Source organism: Fusarium oxysporum, chromosome II (genome assembly GCF_013085055.1).
Source record: "Fusarium oxysporum Fo47 chromosome II, complete sequence".
NCBI classification, from domain to species: domain Eukaryota; kingdom Fungi; phylum Ascomycota; class Sordariomycetes; order Hypocreales; family Nectriaceae; genus Fusarium; species Fusarium oxysporum.
Window position 1 is genome coordinate 3,582,205 of NC_072841.1, and position 19,687 is coordinate 3,601,891.

General features: G+C 50.7%; 5 protein-coding genes across 5 annotated transcripts; 3 read left to right on the plus strand and 2 right to left on the minus strand.

Annotated features, from left to right (window-relative positions):
* Positions 1-718: 718 nt before the first annotated feature.
* Positions 719-6,793, plus strand: FOBCDRAFT_288679 (Sec23-binding domain of Sec16-domain-containing protein; the record flags this gene model as incomplete). The annotated part of the gene is made up of 2 exons (XM_031174086.3): positions 719-5,861; positions 5,912-6,793. The coding sequence occupies 2 exons, from the start codon at positions 719-721 to the stop codon at positions 6,502-6,504; spliced, it is 5,736 nt and encodes a 1,911-aa protein (XP_031050871.2). The 3' UTR covers positions 6,505-6,793.
* A 13-nt stretch (positions 6,794-6,806) lies between these two features.
* On the minus strand, positions 6,807-8,260 carry FOBCDRAFT_215525 (checkpoint protein Hus1/Mec3). Its single transcript, XM_031174087.3, has 4 exons — positions 8,139-8,260; positions 7,950-8,055; positions 7,049-7,901; positions 6,807-6,992 (listed from the first exon to the last, which is right to left on the minus strand). The coding sequence occupies exons 1-4, from the start codon at positions 8,179-8,181 to the stop codon at positions 6,966-6,968; spliced, it is 1,029 nt and encodes a 342-aa protein (XP_031050872.1). The 5' UTR covers positions 8,182-8,260; the 3' UTR covers positions 6,807-6,965.
* Positions 8,261-8,800: 540 nt separating this feature from the next.
* FOBCDRAFT_315909 (uncharacterized protein) lies at positions 8,801-10,612 on the plus strand (the record flags this gene model as incomplete). The annotated part of the gene is made up of 2 exons (XM_059611982.1): positions 8,801-9,368; positions 9,768-10,612. The coding sequence occupies 2 exons, from the start codon at positions 8,801-8,803 to the stop codon at positions 10,370-10,372; spliced, it is 1,173 nt and encodes a 390-aa protein (XP_059464197.1). The 3' UTR covers positions 10,373-10,612.
* Positions 10,613-10,698: 86 nt separating this feature from the next.
* FOBCDRAFT_215530 (uncharacterized protein) lies at positions 10,699-11,696 on the minus strand. The gene is made up of 3 exons (XM_031174090.3): positions 11,492-11,696; positions 11,088-11,422; positions 10,699-11,009 (listed from the first exon to the last, which is right to left on the minus strand). The coding sequence occupies exons 1-3, from the start codon at positions 11,516-11,518 to the stop codon at positions 10,937-10,939; spliced, it is 435 nt and encodes a 144-aa protein (XP_031050875.1). The 5' UTR covers positions 11,519-11,696; the 3' UTR covers positions 10,699-10,936.
* A 1,978-nt stretch (positions 11,697-13,674) lies between these two features.
* FOBCDRAFT_16916 (uncharacterized protein) lies at positions 13,675-19,437 on the plus strand. The gene is made up of 3 exons (XM_031174093.3): positions 13,675-14,517; positions 14,566-17,526; positions 17,579-19,437. The coding sequence occupies exons 1-3, from the start codon at positions 13,929-13,931 to the stop codon at positions 19,237-19,239; spliced, it is 5,211 nt and encodes a 1,736-aa protein (XP_031050878.2). The 5' UTR covers positions 13,675-13,928; the 3' UTR covers positions 19,240-19,437.
* Positions 19,438-19,687: the final 250 nt, after the last annotated feature.

Here is a 19,687-nt window from a genome sequence, read left to right on the forward strand (position 1 = left end):
ATAATCCACGGCTTGATATGGTCATAGACTAGGGGACTCGAGCGAGCTCCAGCACACCATGCAAGGTGCATACTTGACTGAAAGAAAACAGTACTAGGGATGAAGCTTCTAAAATGGACAGCTATTCCATAATGATAAATGATAATATTAAGGAAACTCAAGAAATAATAAGAAAATACTCAGGGATATCCTAAACTCTATGCCTCATAAATCTGAAAGTAATGCAAATATCCAACTATATCGCATCAATTGAGGACCTCTTAGTACAGAAATCCATCATCATCTTGCGGCGCCGAACGGGTAGCAGTTGCCTTTCTGGGTCCCCATATTTTGGTACATGCCAACTTGCACTTATGAGAGATCTGTACTTTACCTCCAGAACGTTTCCCTTCCAACTCCTGCAAACGCCTCTTTCGTTACTCAGATGATCATGGCGAAAGGGCGACTCTAACTAAACGTGACAACATTCAATCTGATTCTTTGATTCTTGTATACTAAGTACGAAATTCCTCTCCCGGCCTCTGGTTTACCTTATGATTACAAGGCCCTCTACCCCCTGAAAGTCGCAAAGCTCCCATCCTAGCTCCGCGCAGATTAGCTTGCTCGGTAGTAGCCCCTTTGTACTGAAACCGTTCCGCTGACACGATTGCAAAAAGTATTTGCTATTGGCACTTCTTTCCTTTTCACCCTACGAGCCAACGCCCGAATCGGCTTCGCGATGGCTTCTGAATCGCCAAAAGCGACAGATCTGGCCACGATGCCAAACCATCCCGACCCTACCAGCTCCACCGAGGCTCCCGCACACGCGACGTCATCTACAACCCCAGACGCGGTCGCCCAAGCCGATGTGCCTACAAGTCCAGACGTGTCGTCACAAAAGGATCAAAACTCTTCGGAACAAAATGGCGCCGCCAACGCCTGGCCGTCACACGAAGATGACGACGATGACAGCAATGAATGGTTAGCATCCGATGGTGCAGTCCCTAACCAAACACAAGAGGAAACCGCCTTCGAAGAAACCGAACTCGAAGTTGCTTCACAACCTAAGGCACCTGTATCTCAGCACTCAAGTTCCATGTCATTCGCTCGCACAGTGTCTCACGAAATCAGCTTCGGAGATGAGGAGGAAGGTGAATGGAACTTGAGTCGCACTGATACCGACCCTTTCAAGTTCATGCCGCCTACCGACCGAACAAACTCTTTCCCACCTGTGCCACCCGCCCACACAAATTCCGAAGTAGAGGACCAACAGCCTCTTCCTTCCAATCAGGCCTTGGACGTTTTAGAGGAAACCGAGAAGGAAGCGGATGCAGAGGAGGAGCTATACCAGCGAGAGGAGACGACAGATGGGCTAGATGCACCTAGGCGAGGACACTCCTCCTCGATATCTATTGGGGGAGATTTAAAGAGTCCAGAGGGCCATGATTCTGATGAACGATATGAAGAAGGGATGCCACTTATCCCCCCACCCGAGAAAGAAAATCATGAGGTTCCCAGTGAACAACCAAACCACACTTTAAGCGACTCGTTCGACGATGAAACCACGGAAGGCGATGATTTCTTCAGTCAAGTTCAAGGCTCTGAGCCGGCATCTGATGAGAAACCTGCCCCTGCTTTGGAACGAAAATCGACAATGCAGGTTTTGGATTCCATGAACGCAGGCGCCATCTCGAACAAGTCTGCACTTGAGGGAACCCCCGAAGAGGAAGAGGAAGACGAGGAGGAGGACAGCAGTGATGATGACGAGGATAGCGATGAAGACAGCGAGGAGGACAAAAAGGCAGCGCAGCCTGCGCCAACACCTGCTTCATCCGACCCAGCTCCTGCGGCACCCGACTCCTCCCCAGCTAAGAAGGAAGACCTTGCATCAAAATGGGAACAAGCTTTCGCCGATGACGAAGATGACGATTTTCTGCTTGAAGAGAATGTGGGAGATGACAAGCAAGTTGACCCAGCTGCCTTCTTTGGAAGCGATGATGAAGGTTTCTTGGAGGATGAGGAGCCAGCCCCAGCTCCAGCTTCGGCGCCTGCCCCTACCTCACGTCAACCTTCTGGCTCCAATCCCTATATGCCGCAGGTACCAGCTACTCACCCAGCGCCATCTCCGTATGCTCCCAGCATGCAAGTTCCTGCGGCTGCTGCTCCCCAAACCTCGGCATATAATACTCCAGCACCTGTCGTAACACCTTTCGGTACAGCTCCTCAATACGGCCAGCCTCCGCCAGCACGTCCTGATATGTCCAAGGCGCAAAGCTTCGCGGATAAGTCAAAGGGAGGTTACCACTCACCGTATGACCTGCCTACTGATCTTGTCACCAACCTGGTGAAGCCTCGAAAGAGGGCGAGCATGCAACAGCTTTCTCAAGCTAATCAGCTTCATGCTCCAGTTCAACCCCCGCCTAGAAGTGCAAGCGTTGGCATGCCGGCTCCCCCAACGAGACTCACTCCTCCTTCCTCTAGCCATGGCCTGCCTAGCCACCAACAATCTACAGCACCTCCCAAACCCACAACTCCTGGTGCGCAACACAAGGAGAACTTCTTTGAGGAGTTGCCCATGACATCTAGACCACGGCCTAGTTCACGGACAAGCCAGAGGGCCCTATCTCCCGCGCGAAATGCGCCCCCAATGGCTCACGCACCACATATCCCTTCACCATTAGCACCCGCGGCGCCAAACCATACGGCTCCACCACCTTTGCCAACTACGGCGGTCACACCTGGTGAATCGTACAGCGAGCCCCCCAGCCAGCCGGCTCTTGTTCCAGGCGCTGGCCTGGTTGCGCCTGAGAGAGTCAGTCCTTATGCTGCCCTGACCACTTCTGCCAACCACATGCCTCCGCCCGCCTCGACAAGCGCTTCTCGGTATTCTCCTGCACCTGGTACAAGCCATACTGCCCCGCCGGCTCCTGCAAGCAGTCGTTATTCACCAGCACCTCCCGTCCCCAAGAGCCACGGTTCTTACGGAGCCGTGGCAACTTCTGGCCCCGGACCTGTGCTCCCACATCAGCCTAGGACATCAAGCCCGTTGACCCATTCTGAGAGTGCTCACTTTGAGCCAAGGATGAGCCGAGTTTCGTCTCTGCCACCCACACGTGAGGTAGATGAGGAGGATGAGCAACAGACTCCCACTAGATCTGCGAGCGCTACTCATGCCATACCTCATCATGATTCGAGATATAACCCTGCATCTCCTCCAAAGTCCACACAGACACCACCCCCTCCAAGCTATGCTGGCCAACTTACCCTCTCGCCTCCCAAGCAATCGGGTCCATATGCGCCCCATGCCCCGCCAACAGCGCAGGCTGGCTTTGTACCACCTCCTCGCGCTCAGACGCAATCGCCAAGCGCATCCTTCGGCCATAAGCAGGCTCAGAGGTCCTCAGACTCAGCACGCCGACCTTCGTCTGCCCACTCACACTCCTATCCTTCTCCAGTAGGCGCAAAGCCAGCCCCTTCACCTTATGCTCCAGTGGCTCCCACTGCTCCGATGGCCCCAGCCCCTGGTGTCTCAACTGTCCGTACTCGCGGCCAGTCTATCACAATGAACATGGTTGCGCCCACTGATGGGCGGGAGCATGATGAGCTTCAGCGATGGAAAGGAGTGCCTATTATCTCATGGGGCGTTGGCGGTACTGTCGTTACCTCTTTCCCCAAGAGCGTTCCTCGGTATGGCATAAACCAGACTGTTCCGATGGTTGTACGAACACCAGGGGAAGTCAAGGTCCAGAGTGTTAAGGACATTGAGCCGCTCCACGAGCATGTGGCTAAATTCCCAGGTCCTCTCAGGGGCAAATCAAAGAAGAAAGAGACCATCGGATGGCTCAGTGCTGGAATTGAGCTACTCGAAAAAGATCTTCCTGATGTCTCTTTTCACTCCCAACTCTCTCTCGAGGCAAAGAGAGCTGTCGAGCGTCTACTCCTATGGAAGATTATGCGTATCTTCATCGAGAACGATGGAATACTGGAAGGTAACCCTACTGTGGAGGCAGCTGTTCGAGATGTCCTCTCGCCTGGTGAAAACACATCGTCTGCACGTGATGATGCGCTTTTCCCTGCCGCTGCTAGTTTTGACACAGGAGTACCCTCGATTACCTCAATGCAAGCCGATGGTGTCGATGTCTCATCCATGGATCAAATTCGTCATCATCTTCTGAGGGGCGATCGAGACAAGGCTGTTTGGGCTCTGGTTGATAAACGACTATGGGGTCACGCCATGCTGATCTCACATACCGTGGAAGGCGATCTCTACAAACGCGTGGCACAGGAATTCGTTCGCAAAGAAGTTAACTACCCTGGTCACGCCAACGAGTCTATGGCTGCACTGTACAAGATTCTTTCTGGAAACCTTGAAGATTGCGTGGATGAATTAGTTCCTGTCCATGCTCGGGCTGGTCTTCAACTGATGTCCACTGGCGGGGGCTCAGGACCTACCAAGGATACACTCGACGGATTGGACAAGTGGAGAGAGACTCTTTCTCTTGTCTTGAGCAACCGAAGCACCGATGATATCCAGGGATTGAATGCCCTCGGAAATCTGCTCTCTAGCTATGGGCGAGCTGAGGCAGCCCACATTTGCTTCATCTTTGGCCGCCATGCGTCTATTTTCGGTGGTCTTGACGACCCCAGCGCCAACTTCGTGCTCATTGGAGCTGATCATAGGCAACAGTCTGACCAGTTTGCCAAGGAAACAGAGGCACTACAGCTCAGCGAGGTCTATGAGTATGGCCTATCTCTTGCAGGAGGAGCTCTTGCAGCTGCAGGCACACCTCATCTTGCTGCCTACAAGCTCGAACATGCAATGACGCTTGCTGAGTATGGCCACCGGGACAAGGCAATGCAGTACTGCGACGCCATCTTGACGGCAATGTCCTCCCAAACTAAGCGATCGCCATACCATCATCATGTTCTGGAGACCGCTGTTGAAGACTTCATGTTGAGACTGAAGCAAGCGCCGAAGGAGGAGAGTGGCTCATGGATCTCCAAGCCAAGCATGAACAAGGTCTCGGATAGCATGTGGAACCGATTCAATAAGTTCGTCGCAGGTGATGACAATGAGGAGAACAATGGAGGTACTGGAGAGGCAGGACCGTTTAACCGCCCCTCTGGAGAGTTTAGTCGTTCGCCTTCGGTTTCTAACTTTGACGTCTACGGTCAGCAGTCACCTAGCTTCGGCATGACACCTGCTCAACCATCGGCAAGCATTGCAGCATCCAAATACGCGCCGAATATTTCGACGCCCGCTGCTTCCGCGAACCTTTACTCTCCCACATCTCAGTACACACCTGGACGAAGTTCTACCGAATATGCCCCTAACTCATACGAACCTTCCTACCCTGGTGCTGCCTCGGCTGACCGAGGTGAAGGCTACACCCCGTCCGTTCCTCAGTCTGAGCCGACCAGTGCTGGCCTTGGTGGACCGGCAGGCCTTGCGCCAGCTGCTCATATTACGCAGGGTTACTCTCCTGCTGGATACCAGCCCTATGGAATGCCAGCATCAACATCAATGGGCAACGATGAGAAGCCTGCCGATAGTTCGTCACAGGGGTTCCAGCCTCTCAGTTACGGATACGAGCCGCCTCAAATGTCCTCAAACCCACCTGAGCAGGCAAGTGAGCACAATACTGGAGAGAGCGGTAATGGCGGCTACGAGCCGCCTTCATTCCAGCCTTACGGTTATGAGCCTCCATCATATGAGCCTCAGTCCACTGCTGAGGATGACGATGAGCAGCCCAAACCTAAGAAGAAGAGTTTCATGGATGATGACGAAGACGACTTCCCTTCCATGAAACCCACCGAGAAATCCAAGGCGGAGAAGGACAGGGAGAACGACGAGATGTTCCGTAAGGCTGCCGAGGAGGATGGTGAGTTTACCTTTCCCATCGATATGATACATGGCTAACAAGTTTAACAGCCAAGCGTGCAGCTGCCCAACAGTCGTCCAAGAAGGGCTGGGGTTTCGGTGGCTGGTTCGGAGGTAGCAAGAAAGCGCCCCTTGAGCAGACCTCATCTGGTGATTCTTCTCCTGGCAAGCCCATCCGGGCGAAGCTGGGTGAAGCCAGCAGCTTTGTATACGATCCTGAACTAAAGCGATGGGTCAATAAGAAGCCAGGCGCCGAGAACACACCAGCCAAGACTGCTACACCTCCTCCCCCCAAGGCTGGCCCTCGCTCTGTCTCTGGAACTCCCCCGCCTCCCACTGGCACTCCTCCACCACCTTTGGTTACGAGCAATAGTGCGCCGCCACCCCTCATGCCCCCCAAAGTTCGAGCTGGAACACCAGAACTGTCCAAGCAGGCATCGACGGAGAGCCTGGGCCTTGCACCCCCTGCTATGGCTCGATCCGTTTCCAACACTAGCAATGCCAGCGCACCACCCAGTCGGCCAACGACAAGCATGAGCAATGCGAGCAGCATCGACGATTTACTCAGCGTGGCGCCTCGCAAAGCTAGTGACAAGAAGAAGCCACGAAAGGGTGGTCGATATGTCGATGTCATGGCCAAGTAAGGCACGAATAAGTGTCATATTCGTTTGGATTTGAAATACCAAGTCAATTTCCGGCGTTCTCGTGGGGATTCGTGCTAGGAACGAATCAATATGTATTAATAGTTAGAATATTGTTGCGTCTTGTATTTCTGCGATGGTTTGAATTGTAGGAGCGCTGGCCTGGGGCTATAACAGCGACTGTACACAAAGAATTGAGGAAGCGGACGAGTTGTAATGTTTTGGACCAGGAAGAGAATAGACCCTAATGCTACCATCGAGACATGATCACGACTCGAGGAGGTATTTGACAAAGAACGATAATACGATGAAGAATTCTACCGTTGATTTTTTTGATTACTGCGTGCTTTGACAGACATACACTTTTGACCGAACGCCCAACTGAATACCAAAATCCGTTCTAGAAATCGCTACCCAGCTCCAACGCCCGAAACATGAAAGTTCATCATTCATCTTGATGTGTTTCACATACTATATGACTGTACATAGTACTGGCATTGTTAGCACACAATTGATGGGGTTGAGGGCAAACACAGGGCAAACTCACTGTCACGACAGAGTCATCCGCTGTAGCATCATCGTACTGGGGCACATAGACGTAGAGGATTAACGCATGGTCGTCAGCAAAACAGGCAATGACCCTGCCTTCCAAGCGACCAACACTAAGGACACGGCTCCAGTCCTTACCATCGACACGTACAGTCGCCCAATGATTGGGACCGCCTGCTCGAAACTTCGTACTTGGATGCTCCTCCACGGGACAATCGAGCTGTGCGGGGTCAAGCTCTGGGTTTTCGAGATTAGACCACACACTACAGATATCTGTAGTCTCGGTTGCGATCCGTAGTCGTAGACCACCGTGCATGTTGGCGCTAAGCTCAAGTTTTGGGGATTTCGTATGAGCAGAAGAGCCAGAATTAGAGGCCATAGCAAGCTTGGTGAAGCGGTCTGAGATGGCCTTGAGCTGAAGAAGAGGGGGCAGTTGAATGTGGACATCTGGTTCTCGTACTCGAGGCTGCATGATAGTCTCAACTGTTTCGGGATGAAGGACACGCACGGGTATGTCCTGAGTGATGATCTTCTCATGCTCTCGTCTCAATGAAGTCTCGAGGTGCTCTGCCTGAAACATTTCGTCGTCATCGAATGGGTCGTCACCAGTGGCTGTTCCTGAAGGTTTCGCGGCCCCAGCTGGGTTGGTAGCTGACGTAGTCGTTGTGATAGTCATCGAAAGAACTGGCAGACCGTCTTTCTTTGTGAGGCGTAGGGAAGCAGAGATACTGTTAAGCGCAGACTTGAGGGCGCGTTGAAGTGGTTGAAGAGGAAGCTCCAAGTTAATAGTATTACCTGCCTCGGCGGACTGAATGTGATAGCCATCAAAGATGAAGTCCATGGCAAGAGACCTTGAGATTTATAAGCAATTACATAGCTTGAGAAGGAAGAATACATACGCCCATACTTGAGATCCCATGTCTGGGATGACGGTGAATCGTGCAGTATCATCGCTCAAGCGCAACCAGGCAATCTTCTCAAGAGAGCCAAGTGCAGCTGTAAGCTCTGTGATCATCAGGATTAGCAAAACGTACCCGAGAAAAGCAAGAGTGATAGAAAGACTCAGGAATGTGTGTAGAAGGACTTACTTGAGAATGTGCGAATATTTTTCAGCTCTGTACGAAAACGCATCTTTAGGAGTCGCGATGATAGAAATGGTGCAAGTAAATGGAACGGACGGGATTGTTATGGATGTACTCCATAGACGAACGTGATGTAAGGTAAAGGCCGGAAGTCACGAATTGTGGGTCACCTACCTAGTAGGTATTTATAACAGACACACATGAGAGACGGCACTGGGTGCAATGAAAGACCGACCTACCTACATTACCTAGGTACAATAATTGAAAAATAATGGAAGCAGTTACTTACATGATAACTTACCTACCTAGGTTCATAGTCAAAGCCCAATGTGCCAATCGCGCCTTTGAATAGTGTTGAGAGAGGCAGGATATCTTCCCGTTTGGGGGGATTAAAACTGCCTCCTCTGCATCAAAACCCTTTCCACGACAATAAAGAAGAAGACTCCTTCCAAAGAGGACAGTGAAAGGAGAGTGTGTTTAACGCTTGATCGAGGAAAGCGAGCATATGTATAAAACAGACCCCTTTGATGTGGAACTCTCCTCTCCATCATCATCATCAAAACACATCGTCAAGATCATCACAACTACCATATTTTACGTCCAAACTCTCGCTTACTTGCCCGTTCGCTCATCACTCCAGACGCTATGAGCAATTTCACCACTCAAACATGGACACTGCGGAAGGACGCAGTGTTACAGAGTCTTCCGAACAACAGATCAAGAACATACAATCACGGCACGAAGACACGCCTCCAGTTTCACAAGTCCCCGAGGTTCAAAATCCAGTCGAGGCTTCCTCATCAGTTCCGGCTGAAGGAAAGACCGGCAAAACAGCAAAAAAACCCTTCTTCAAACGAACCTGGAGCAAGGCCACAGAACGATTATTCCGAAGAAATACAGGGAATGAGGCAAGACGCTTCTTTATTCATAATGTACGACAACTACCTCCTGCCCACCAGCGCGGACCGTCAGATCCGTCAGGTTTTGTAAATTTGGGGAGGCAAGATCCCAGGGCTCGCGATCCAAAAGTGAAACACCCTGATTCAGGCCCGGATCATTGTGTCATGTGCAACAAGCAACTCCATGACTCTACCAGCGATTACCACAGCTGGAAACGCTGTGAGACTCGAGTATATCTTCCTTGCGGTCATCCATTTGGCCACCGTTGCTTGCACAGTTACCTAAGACATCGTCTAGTTTCTCGAACTCCAGAGAGCGATGCTATCATTGTTGGAGGTGAGCAATACTGTCCCATGGGAAATTGTATCCCCATTCGATACGAGTGTGACCACCTTGCTATTCCAACACTCCAACGTCCCCAACCCAGGTACGAGGACCAAGAGGGCCAAATTATACCGTCAGAATGTGGCTTTTGTTCATCTGATCCATGCGTCGAAAGTAGGATTAGCCACAAGGAAGAATATTCCAAGAAAATGATCGCATCACCATTGCCAAGGCAATATACCTATCTGCCAGGCCGGATAGTTTCTAGTGCTAGAAAGGCCTAGCGCGCCTGGCACGAATGGAAGTTCCTTAGGGTCAGTCGATTGTTGGATGACGAATGGCTTGCATCTCGCACAAAGCAATTTCAGGCATGCGAGGCTCGCAGACTCGCATGGCTGAATATTGTCATAGAGCCCCCGGCAAACAGAAGTCCTGAGGAAGCAAACAGGTACAGACGAGCCATTGATGCCCCTGAGATTGCAATCCTCCTGAGTCAGCGAGAGAAGAGTAACCTGCCCCCAGGACCAAGCACAGAGATGAGAGAAGATCGAAACCAGGCTGGAACAAAAAAGGAAAAGACAGTTGAATTCCCTTCGGCAGTCGGGAACGTTGACGGCCATGATCATATCACTCCTGCCGAAGCTAGCACTTCGTGGAAGTTACCTGAAGTCGCTAAGCAACCTCCATTCGACGTTCCTACACCAGGAGAGGCGGGCAGATCTGCCACGGGAGCCGCATCAATTAATGGCACCGCGGGAAGCAAGAACAAGACTAATTCCACAGTCACCGATGTCACTGTGCCTCAACCACCCGTGCAGAAGACTGCCTCGGAATCAGAACCGGGCTTAATCGACAAGAAGACCAATGTTGGTCCTCGGGGAGATATGGCTGAGGAGGAACCCGAGAAACTAGTGACTCTCCCTGATCCACCGAAGGATGTTCCAAAGAAGTCGGCCAAAGAAACAGAGTCGAAGGCAGAGGGGAAAAGGAAAGTTGCTCAGCCAACAGCCTCATGATCACATTCTAGCTTCTGTCTCGTGCGGAGGACTTGGCTATGGGGGGTGGCATGAAGGATCAGGTTATTTCTATTTCACTTTCGAAGAATGGCTGTATCTTTCTTTGTTGGCTGTGTCCTTGAACCTGGGTGCGATTTTGGAATCTTTGATGAAGAGCGATATAGTTTTAGCGATATGATTTCTAATGATTGAGGTAGATAGCGCTACAAGCGATGAATGAATATCAACCTGTTGCTTCAAAATCACATGTGACAATGATGAATACTGTCGTATAATAAGCTGCACATCATGTTCTATCACTGGAAAATACTATGTGCGTGGGAGTCGTTCAGTATTACTAAAATACTTAGATTAACTTGAGAAATGATATTAATACAACTACTAACTTAAAGGTATACTGAAATACATATACTTTCTCCTAAATTAATCTAAGCATTTCAAAACTTTAAATATAATTGACTATTTCTTCTGTCGCTTCAGAGATGTGTTCTGCTGAATATCCATCCATATATGTAAAGTATTTTATGAATCCGAAAGGTGTAAGAAACGTATTGAATTGTAACATTATGACCTAAAATTATTCCTTGCAAGCCGGTCTGGCTCATCGTCGCTATCGTCCCTGAAACCCTCTTCAAGACTGCAAACATGATGTCAGTTACTGTTGTGGATGGGGATGTGCAATAAAGATTCTAGGTTGCTAAACAGCAGCACTTACTCTCTACTTAATCGCCTGGTGTTGTCTGGCCGAGCAGCACGAGTATCAGCCTCCATCTGGCGCCACGTATCCTCGTCGACGTTCCCAAGTTCCTCTCCATCATCGTCTTCCAGCCCATCATCGGAGACGTCCTCGGATGCGAATGCGACGCCGCGATTAGAGCGCCAAGTGGCCATCCGGGACGTTATGCGCTGTCGCAGGGACGATGTTTGAGAAGAGAGTGTGTCGAGAGGTAGGTACTGGCTGTAGCGGGCATATCGGCGCCAGAGGGGAATGAGGACGTAAGTGAGGAGGATGAAGAGTATCAAGGAGATGACGGCGGGAACAATGAGCGTCTAGTAGCGATCATGTGGATGTCAGTAGGAGAGGAGTATAGGAGCAAGTTGGCATGATGTGTATGTTACCTTGATAACGGACATGGTGGCGCCCATGTTCTATATGTCGGAATCTAAAGCGACAGTCCTGGAGTCCGGCTCAGCAAGTTTCGAGGCCGAAAATGTCACGATGTTGAAGCTGGAGGTTGCCGTGATCGCCCTGAGGCTACAGCGGGAAACGTGGCTGAAGCCACAAGGGCCCAGCGGGAGGTGACGACGCCGAAGATCCCGCTAAAAGGGGCGGACCAACAGAAGCGTTCAGACCTGCAGGGGGATAGAGTGTCCATCATCGCTAACGGCCATGTCAATATTTTTCTAGAACGATCTCAATAATCAGCAATACATGTTTCCACAATTCCTTGAGGGAGGACAGTTTTCACATGGGATCTTGGCTTAGTTATTAATAATTCCCTGTCTACCTACCTACCGACCTAAAAGCCTAGAGGTAGGTAGGTATCTTTCAGCTCTCTTGCATTAAATACCCAATCCATCGTAACCTCACATTTACTGCATTATCTCGATCACCGGCATTTCAGCACACCATTAATTTAGCGTATCGCTGTTCACATGTGCATAATCTTCCATCTTCATGGGACACGTCACCATCGTATGCTATCTCAACCATTCATCCACTAACATACGGCAATCAGAAACTGGCAGTGAACGGAATGGGGAATTTGAGACAGCCGACCTCGCTTAAGAATCAAGGATCAAATAAAGAGAAAGATCTTTTTGTCTTGAGATAGTAGGGGACGGACATGGATGGGTCCTGATCTTCCTGAGACGAAGGATAGAGATGCTCACAGAGTGGCAGTAGGGAACTTGAGACAAATGCGTGATTCTATGAGTAATTATTGTTTCAGCTTCTGAAAGATTGATACTTTGATAAAGAAGAGACTGGCACTTGTTTTTGGTCCCAAGTTAAAATGAATGGTCGTGTAACTGATCTTATCGTTCGAGGATTGTTACACGTTGGCGCAGCTGAAAACCTCAACTAAGAATAGCCATGAACCATTTATACGATGATGAGATTGGTTTGCAGCTGATAGACCTCATATGCCTTCATTACAGCATATCACAATGAAATAATATTGATCCAAGTACGACTTTGATTGTGCGACTCCTCACTGACAGATAACTCAAATGTCCCAAGTCTCTGGTATTGGGTCATGAGCAGTTTGGTTTTTGGAGGCTGTATCACGGATAGCGGGGGGGGGGGGGGGGGTGGTTCTGATGCACAGATTTCAGTCACTCGGGACTCTAAGGAAGACGAGAGGTTCTATTATCTTAGCTATCCCCAGGCTCTCTTTACGCTCCAAGTTCTTCAACTTGGTTTCTATCCAGGTTGACATGCATCTGCGCGTCCTCAATCTACAGAGCCCACTTCCCCTGGCAGATCTCCTGATGCTAAAGAAAACTCCCCGCCTGGCGTCGATGCTAAAAAAGTGTCTCTCAGACCAGTCACAGGGCTGCTTGGGCATAATGAGCATCCATGCATGATCATGCTATACAACATTATTTCTAAGGAAATTCAGTAGTATTACAACATGCCTGTACTCGCTGATTTAACTGTAGCGACTTTTATAATAATTTACTACATTATCTGTCGAGTATCAAGATATATGTAGTATGTCTCTCGCTTTGGGTAGTGCACGCGTTTTCAACCTAAGCTCAAGCGGCGGCTAAGCAATATTAGGTCCATAATCCCCATAAACAAATGAACCAATCCGCATTCATCTTGATAGGCCCTCGGCTTGGTCCCAAGATCCCTGATCATAGAAGCATCCATTGGAAGCCAAGTCATTCCCATCTCTGGGTTGGGCTGGCTACTGCGGATGGTGCTTGTACACTGCTACACCACACTGCACGACCTACCTAACTCTAACGTTATACGACACCCGACTGCAGCTGTGCAGTGATACGCTACGCTCCTTTATTCACACCATTTCGACTTAATTCGGTTTGCAATTCAATTAATTTTGTTTTATTCTATTCTGGCACCACTCATTGAAACAATCCGTCTGCATCATCTATCCAAAGCCCAAGCTTAGGCCTTTTCTTTGTCTTTTACCTTACTGTACCCCCTCCCTATCTACGCGGGTTTCTTCGCACTCAACCAAACTCCAGACGATCAAGGTTTCAAGACCGCCCATAGCGCTTCCGCCGATTCGACTTACGCTCCGGACCCCGAATAACTTCAATATTTTACTGAACGGCGATATCGTGCCCCCGATGAAGCGAGCGGCCCTGGGCCAGCACATCGCCAACTTCACGTGTTCAATTTGGTAGCCGTTGGCAAACGTTTCCCCAGGCTCATCGAACCCTGGCACCTCCTTTTTTCCTTTACTGTACACCCCGGATCAACACCAACACTACCTTCGAAATACGATTCGCAAACTAAACCCTCCGCTTCGACGACTGTCGCGGCCACGACCGCTCTGTCACACCTACCGCCGTCGCCGTCGCCATGTCTGACAAGACGAGGCAGTCCTCTGGCGGCCGGTCTCTATTCTCACGAAGTAAGCACAAAGACAAGCGCTTGACCGAAGAATCGAGATACCCCGCAGACGACGCCGCCAGTTTTCGCTCCTCGCGCCACAAACGAGAGTCGTCTGCCATTTCGTTGGATCGCCCAGAGTCTTCTGATGGCGGGATCAACCAGATGGCAGGCGTAATTACGTCGATACCCTACGATGCCGTTGGAGGTGGATCACGCTCTCCCATACCTGTCGAGTATCTGCCCAAAGGCGAGCAGATGCCAGTGCGCCGAGAACCTCTTCCACACCACCTAAACAAAAATGGCCTGGACTTTCACCAATACCCGAGCTGGGATGGGACGTCGGCACAGTCTGGTGCCCATTCCCCTGGGCGACAACCTCTTGGATATGGATATGGCAATGTTACTATGGCTTCAACGGGCCGTCAGACCCAATATCAGCAATGGGGTCCGCCTAGGGGCAGCTCTTCCCACTCGAATAATCCTCCCAACCCTCGATACGACTCATATATGTCATCTAACGCTCGGGGCTCAGCTGATAATCTGAGCATTCAGTCAGGTAAGACAAGTTTCATTGATGGAAGGATGTCACGCTCACCAAACGTAGCTATGCCCAGTGCCTCTTCTCAAAGCTCTTATGCTGCTTCTCAGCACTCGAACCGCGATTCTCACCGGTTTACCAAATTTCCGTCTGGCCCCCCTCCAGGACAAAGCGATCCCCAGGGTGGTTTCTATTTCCCAAAACCAGACGACGATAATGTGGTCGAGCAGATGTTCCTCCAACTGATGCAGAAGCGAGGATGGCACAATCTCCCTGAGCAGGCCAGGAGACAGATGATGGCCTACCCTGCCCAGAAGAAGTGGACGCTGCTCTATCAGGATCGACTTACTGAATGGCAAGGCGAGCAGAAGCGCCGACAAACAGCACGCCCGAACCAGTATACCGCGACTCCCGATATTACGACGTACTCAGACGAAGAAGGCACCCCTGAATGGTATGTGCGGCGAGTTATGGAGGATCGCCTTGACACGAAAGGTATGGGAAGTTTGGAGGTCAATTTGCGAACTCAACAAATTGGTTGGGTCAAGAGATTCGTCGAGTGTCAGGGACAGGTCGCTCTGATGACCTTGCTGCTTAAGATCAACCGCAAGACAGCACAGGGGCCAGCCCAGGATAACACACGTATCGACAAGAACCTTGATCGCGAATACGATATTATCAAGTGTGTAAAGGCGCTTATGAACAACAAATTCGGCGCCGACGATGCCTTGATTCACCAAAAGGTCATGGTAGCCCTTGCTAGCTCTCTTATATCTCCTCGCCTCACCACACGGAAGCTTGTCAGCGAGATCATAACCTTCCTATGCACCTGGGGAGAGAATGCCGAAGGTCATCTGAAGGTCATTCAGGCGCTGGACGAGGTTAAGACCGCATCTGGAGAAAATGGCCGATTTGATGCTTGGATGCGTTTGGTGGAGGTCACCATTGATGGTAGGGGCAAGATGGGAAGTTTGGTCGGTGCCAGCGAAGAATTGAGGACTGGAGGTATTGGAATGGAGAACTTGCTTATGGAATACGCCGTTGCGACTCTCATGCTCGTCAACATGATTATCGATTCGCCCGAGAGAGATCTGGAGTTGAGGATACACATTCGAGCCCAGTTTACAGCATGTGGTATCAAGCGAATCTTGACGAAGATGGAGGAGTTTCAATACGAACTCCTGGACAAACAGATTGAACGGTTCAGAACAAACGAAGCCATTGACTATGAGGATATGCTTGAGAGGGAGAATAGCAGTATCAAGGACGATGTCGAAGGCGAGGTCAAGGATCTGACTGATCCCGTTCAAATTGCCGATGCTATTCAGCAGCGTCTTCACGGCACCAAGACCAACGACTACTTCATTTCGGCTCTGCAGCATCTTATGCTCATCCGAGCAAATGATGGCGAGGAGCGACTACGCATGTTCCAGTTGGTCGATTCCATGCTTAGCTACGTTGCTATGGATCGGCGACTGCCGAACATGGATCTCAAGCAGAGTCTCAACTTCACGGTTCAAAGTCTCCTTGACAAATTGCATACAGACTCAGAAGCCAGGCAAGCCCAGGATGAGGCTCTTGAGTCGCGACAAATCGCTGAGGCCGCGATGGCTGAGCGTGATGAGATGAAGGCTCAGCTCGAGCTGGGTGCTGATGGGCTGGTTGCCAAATTACAAAAGCAATTGGACGAACAATCTCGATTCATTGACGCTCAAAGAAGACAGGCAGACGGACTCAAAGCTGAATTGGATAGTATGCAAACTATGAGAGCCAAGGAAGCCCAGCGATACGAGTTGGAAACACGAGAGCTGTACCTGATGCTTCGAGATGCACAGGACGTAGCTGCTTCCAAGGCTATCAAAAGCGCTGCTGCCAGCGCCAGCGCCAGTAGCAAGACAGCTGGCCCTGAAGACCCTGCTCGTATGCAGGGTATCCTGGATCGCGAACGCCTCATGGAACGGTTACAAATGCAGATCGAGCGGCAGAAGACACAATACAAGCTTGAGGGGCGTGTTTGGGGAGATGCTGTTGGACCTTCAGACCGTCTTCGAGCCCTGCGCGAAGAGATGGACGACAGGCCTGGAACACCTCCCGGTGGCGGTACGCCTCCTCGGGACTTCACCAACAGTGTTCTGGGCAGCATCCACCGCAATACCAAGATTCCACGCAAGCCCCTTAAGAGACGCTCTGATGGTGAAGTGATCGATGAGGACGACGAGACTGAGGGTGAAGATGGTGTCATCTTCGAGAAGCCCAGAATCGTCGAGATGAAGCGACCTACGATAGACCCCAAGCAGCAAGCTGGCTTACTTGGTGAGATTGGTTCCAAGGTCAAGAAGTTCGATGCCAGTGATTCCGAAGATGATACTACCGGTCCTTCTCACCCTAGTATGGAGACTTCGTCACCCATCACTCCCCCAGGTGATAGCGAAACTCCCAAAATCGAAGTCACTGGTGCTGCTCCTCCGCCTCCTCCGCCGCCACCTCCACCTCCTCCGATGCCCGGCCAAATACCCGGAGCTCCGCCGCCGCCGCCTCCGCCTCCGCCTCTCCCTATGCCGGGCCAGATTCCTGGTGCCCCTCCGCCTCCGCCCCCCTTGCCTGGCATGCTGATGCCAGGTGGTGGGCCTCCTCCTCCTCCACCACCACCTCCGTTACCTGGTGCTGGAGGTATGCCTCCTCCACCACCGCCTCCTTTGCCTGGTGCTATGTCCGGGCACTACTTGTCGCGACAACCCGCTTTCGGGGCTGCACCAAGCATTGGTCTACCTGTTGTTCGCCCCAAGAAGAAGCTCAAGGCCTTGCATTGGGAGAAGGTCGATGCCCCTGAGACCAGTCACTGGGCGGCCCATACACCCTCTGCCGAAGCCCGAGAGGAGAAGTATCAGGAGCTCAGCAAGAAGGGTATTCTCGACGAGGTTGAGAAACTGTTCATGGCCAAGGAGATCAAGAAGATTGGTATAGGAAGCTCTTCTAAGAAGGATGACAAGAAGCAAATCATCTCTTCTGATCTCCGCAAGGCCTATGGTAAGTGCATACCCTTTTATGCACAATTGCTTTACCTGCTAATACTACACAGAAATTGCTTTTGCCAAGTTTTCACAGTACTCTGTCGAAAAGATTGTTCAAATGATCATTCACTGCGATCCAGAAATTCTAGACAACACTGTAGTGATGGACTTTTTGCAGAAGGACGACCTCTGTAATATCCCCGACAACACAGTCAAGCAAATGGCACCGTACAGCAAGGACTGGACCGGACCTGATGCCAAGTCTCAAGACCGTGAACTTGATCCCTCGGAGCTCACTCGACAAGATCAGCTTTACCTCTACACGGCTTTTGAGTTACATCACTACTGGAAGAGTCGAATGAGGGCTCTTGCTCTTACTAGAAGCTTTGAGCAAGAGTACGAAGAGATTAACGAGAAGATCCGACAGGTTGTTACAGTATCTGAGTCGCTACGCGATTCCGTTTCATTGATGAACGTACTTGGCCTTATTTTGGATATCGGTAATTACATGAACGATGCGAACAAGCAAGCACGCGGTTTCAAGCTCAGCTCTCTTGCAAGATTGGGTATGGTCAAGGACGACAAGAACGAGTCAACATTGGCCGATCTCGTGGAGCGTATTGTACGGAACCAGTACCCTGAGTGGGAGACATTTGCAGATGATATCAACGGAGTCATGACGGCACAGAAGATCAACATTGAGCAACTTCAGGCGGATGCGAAGAAATACATCGACAATATTAGAAACATTCAAATGTCGTTGGATTCTGGTAACCTAAGCGACCCCAAGCAGTTCCATCCCCAGGACCGAGTGAGTCAAATCGCCCAACGCATTATGAAGGAAGCCAGAAGAAAATCCGAACAGATGGAGCTGTACTTGGAAGAGATGATGAAGACATACAAGGATATCATGGTATTTTACGGCGAGGACCCCGCAGATGATGGTGCCCGCCGAGATTTCTTTGCCAAGCTGGCATTGTTCGTGGGAGAGTGGAAGAAGTCTCGTGAGAAGAACGTGCAGGTGGAAGAGACAAGGAAGCGTAACGAGGCGTCAATGAAACGGAAGCACACAGCACAACTCAAACTTACCAACGCCAACGCCGAGGCAGGACCTACGTCTCCATCCAATACCGGTGCCATGGACTCCCTCCTGGAGAAGCTACGTGCAGCTGCGCCGCAAGCTCGGGACCAGAGAGACCGAAGAAGGCGTGCGCGACTCAAGGACCGTCACCAGGTCCGCGTTGCGTCAGGGCAAAAGATTCCCGACCTCGACGAAATTCCAGAAGTGGAAGCTGGCCTCAAGAACAAGGAGGAACCCACCGAAGACGACGGCAAAGTGCTCAGCCCCGGCCTCTCATCACCCCGTGAAGGTGAAGACGACGTTGCCGATAGAGCAGCAGCTCTTCTACAAGGCATGCGTGGTGGTGATGGCGCAGATGACAACGATCCCGAGAGGAGAGAAACCCTTCGAAAAGCCAGACGGCAAACAGCAGAGGAAGAGAGAAGGCTACGAAGACGGCGAAGAGAAAGGGCGACTACAAATCAGTCAGAAGAGAACCCCGACGAACAAAAGGAAGAACTCAGGGAAGAGTCAAAAGTAGAAGAAGGAGAGGCGGCCAAAGAGCCACCGAAGGAAGAGGAAGCGCCTATAGAAGATGATGTTCCAACACCCAGAGCAGCGACTACCAGCGACGGTGCCCCAGAAGAAGAGCAAGGGGAAAAGGCATAGGCATAGGCATAGGCATGGCACAGGCACGAGGATGAGATGGGATGGGCGGTGTTTGTGATTCGAGATGCATACTGATGGTGTTGGGAACTGTTTAGGGGTGGAAAGATCGCGTTTGTATGTATTGCACGCGCTATACGTAATGTCTACACCAACACATATAGTGGAAGAGAGAGCACTTGAACAATTTGTGTGTCATGGTGATCTTGATATTGCAGTACTGGTCGCAAGTGACAGTCAGAAATTGAGTACCCTGACTCAGCTAGGAGTGGCTTTACCTAGCGTATTTCAACGCAAGTTTTGCCTCTGAGCAAGTCCTTGTCCATCTGATATGACCCAAAAAGCGTGTAGGTTGTCCATGCTGTTCAGACCTGATCGCATACAGGCGCTTGTGACCTTTTCATCCCTGACCTTGTAACTCAACCCCTCCTCGACAGCGTTGTCCACCGTT

Bases quoted from the DNA above. Each gene is read 5' to 3' on its own strand.
- FOBCDRAFT_16916 (XM_031174093.3), top strand. From the start codon at position 13,929: ATGTCTGACAAGACGAGGCAGTCCTCTGGCGGCCGGTCTCTATTCTCA. The intron at 14,518-14,565 runs GTAAGACAAGTT...CACCAAACGTAG, and splicing joins TAATCTGAGCATTCAGTCAG to CTATGCCCAGTGCCTCTTCT. The intron at 17,527-17,578 runs GTAAGTGCATAC...AATACTACACAG, and splicing joins TGATCTCCGCAAGGCCTATG to AAATTGCTTTTGCCAAGTTT.
- FOBCDRAFT_215530 (XM_031174090.3), bottom strand. From the start codon at position 11,518: ATGGGCGCCACCATGTCCGTTATCAAG. The intron at 11,423-11,491 runs GTAACATACACA...GATCGCTACTAG, and splicing joins CCACCATGTCCGTTATCAAG to ACGCTCATTGTTCCCGCCGT. The intron at 11,010-11,087 runs GTAAGTGCTGCT...TCATGTTTGCAG, and splicing joins ACCAGGCGATTAAGTAGAGA to TCTTGAAGAGGGTTTCAGGG.
- FOBCDRAFT_215525 (XM_031174087.3), bottom strand. From the start codon at position 8,181: ATGCGTTTTCGTACAGAGCTGAAAAATATTCGCACATTCTCAA. The intron at 8,056-8,138 runs GTAAGTCCTTCT...TGATGATCACAG, and splicing joins AAATATTCGCACATTCTCAA to AGCTTACAGCTGCACTTGGC. The intron at 6,993-7,048 runs GTGAGTTTGCCC...TAACAATGCCAG, and splicing joins CGGATGACTCTGTCGTGACA to TACTATGTACAGTCATATAG.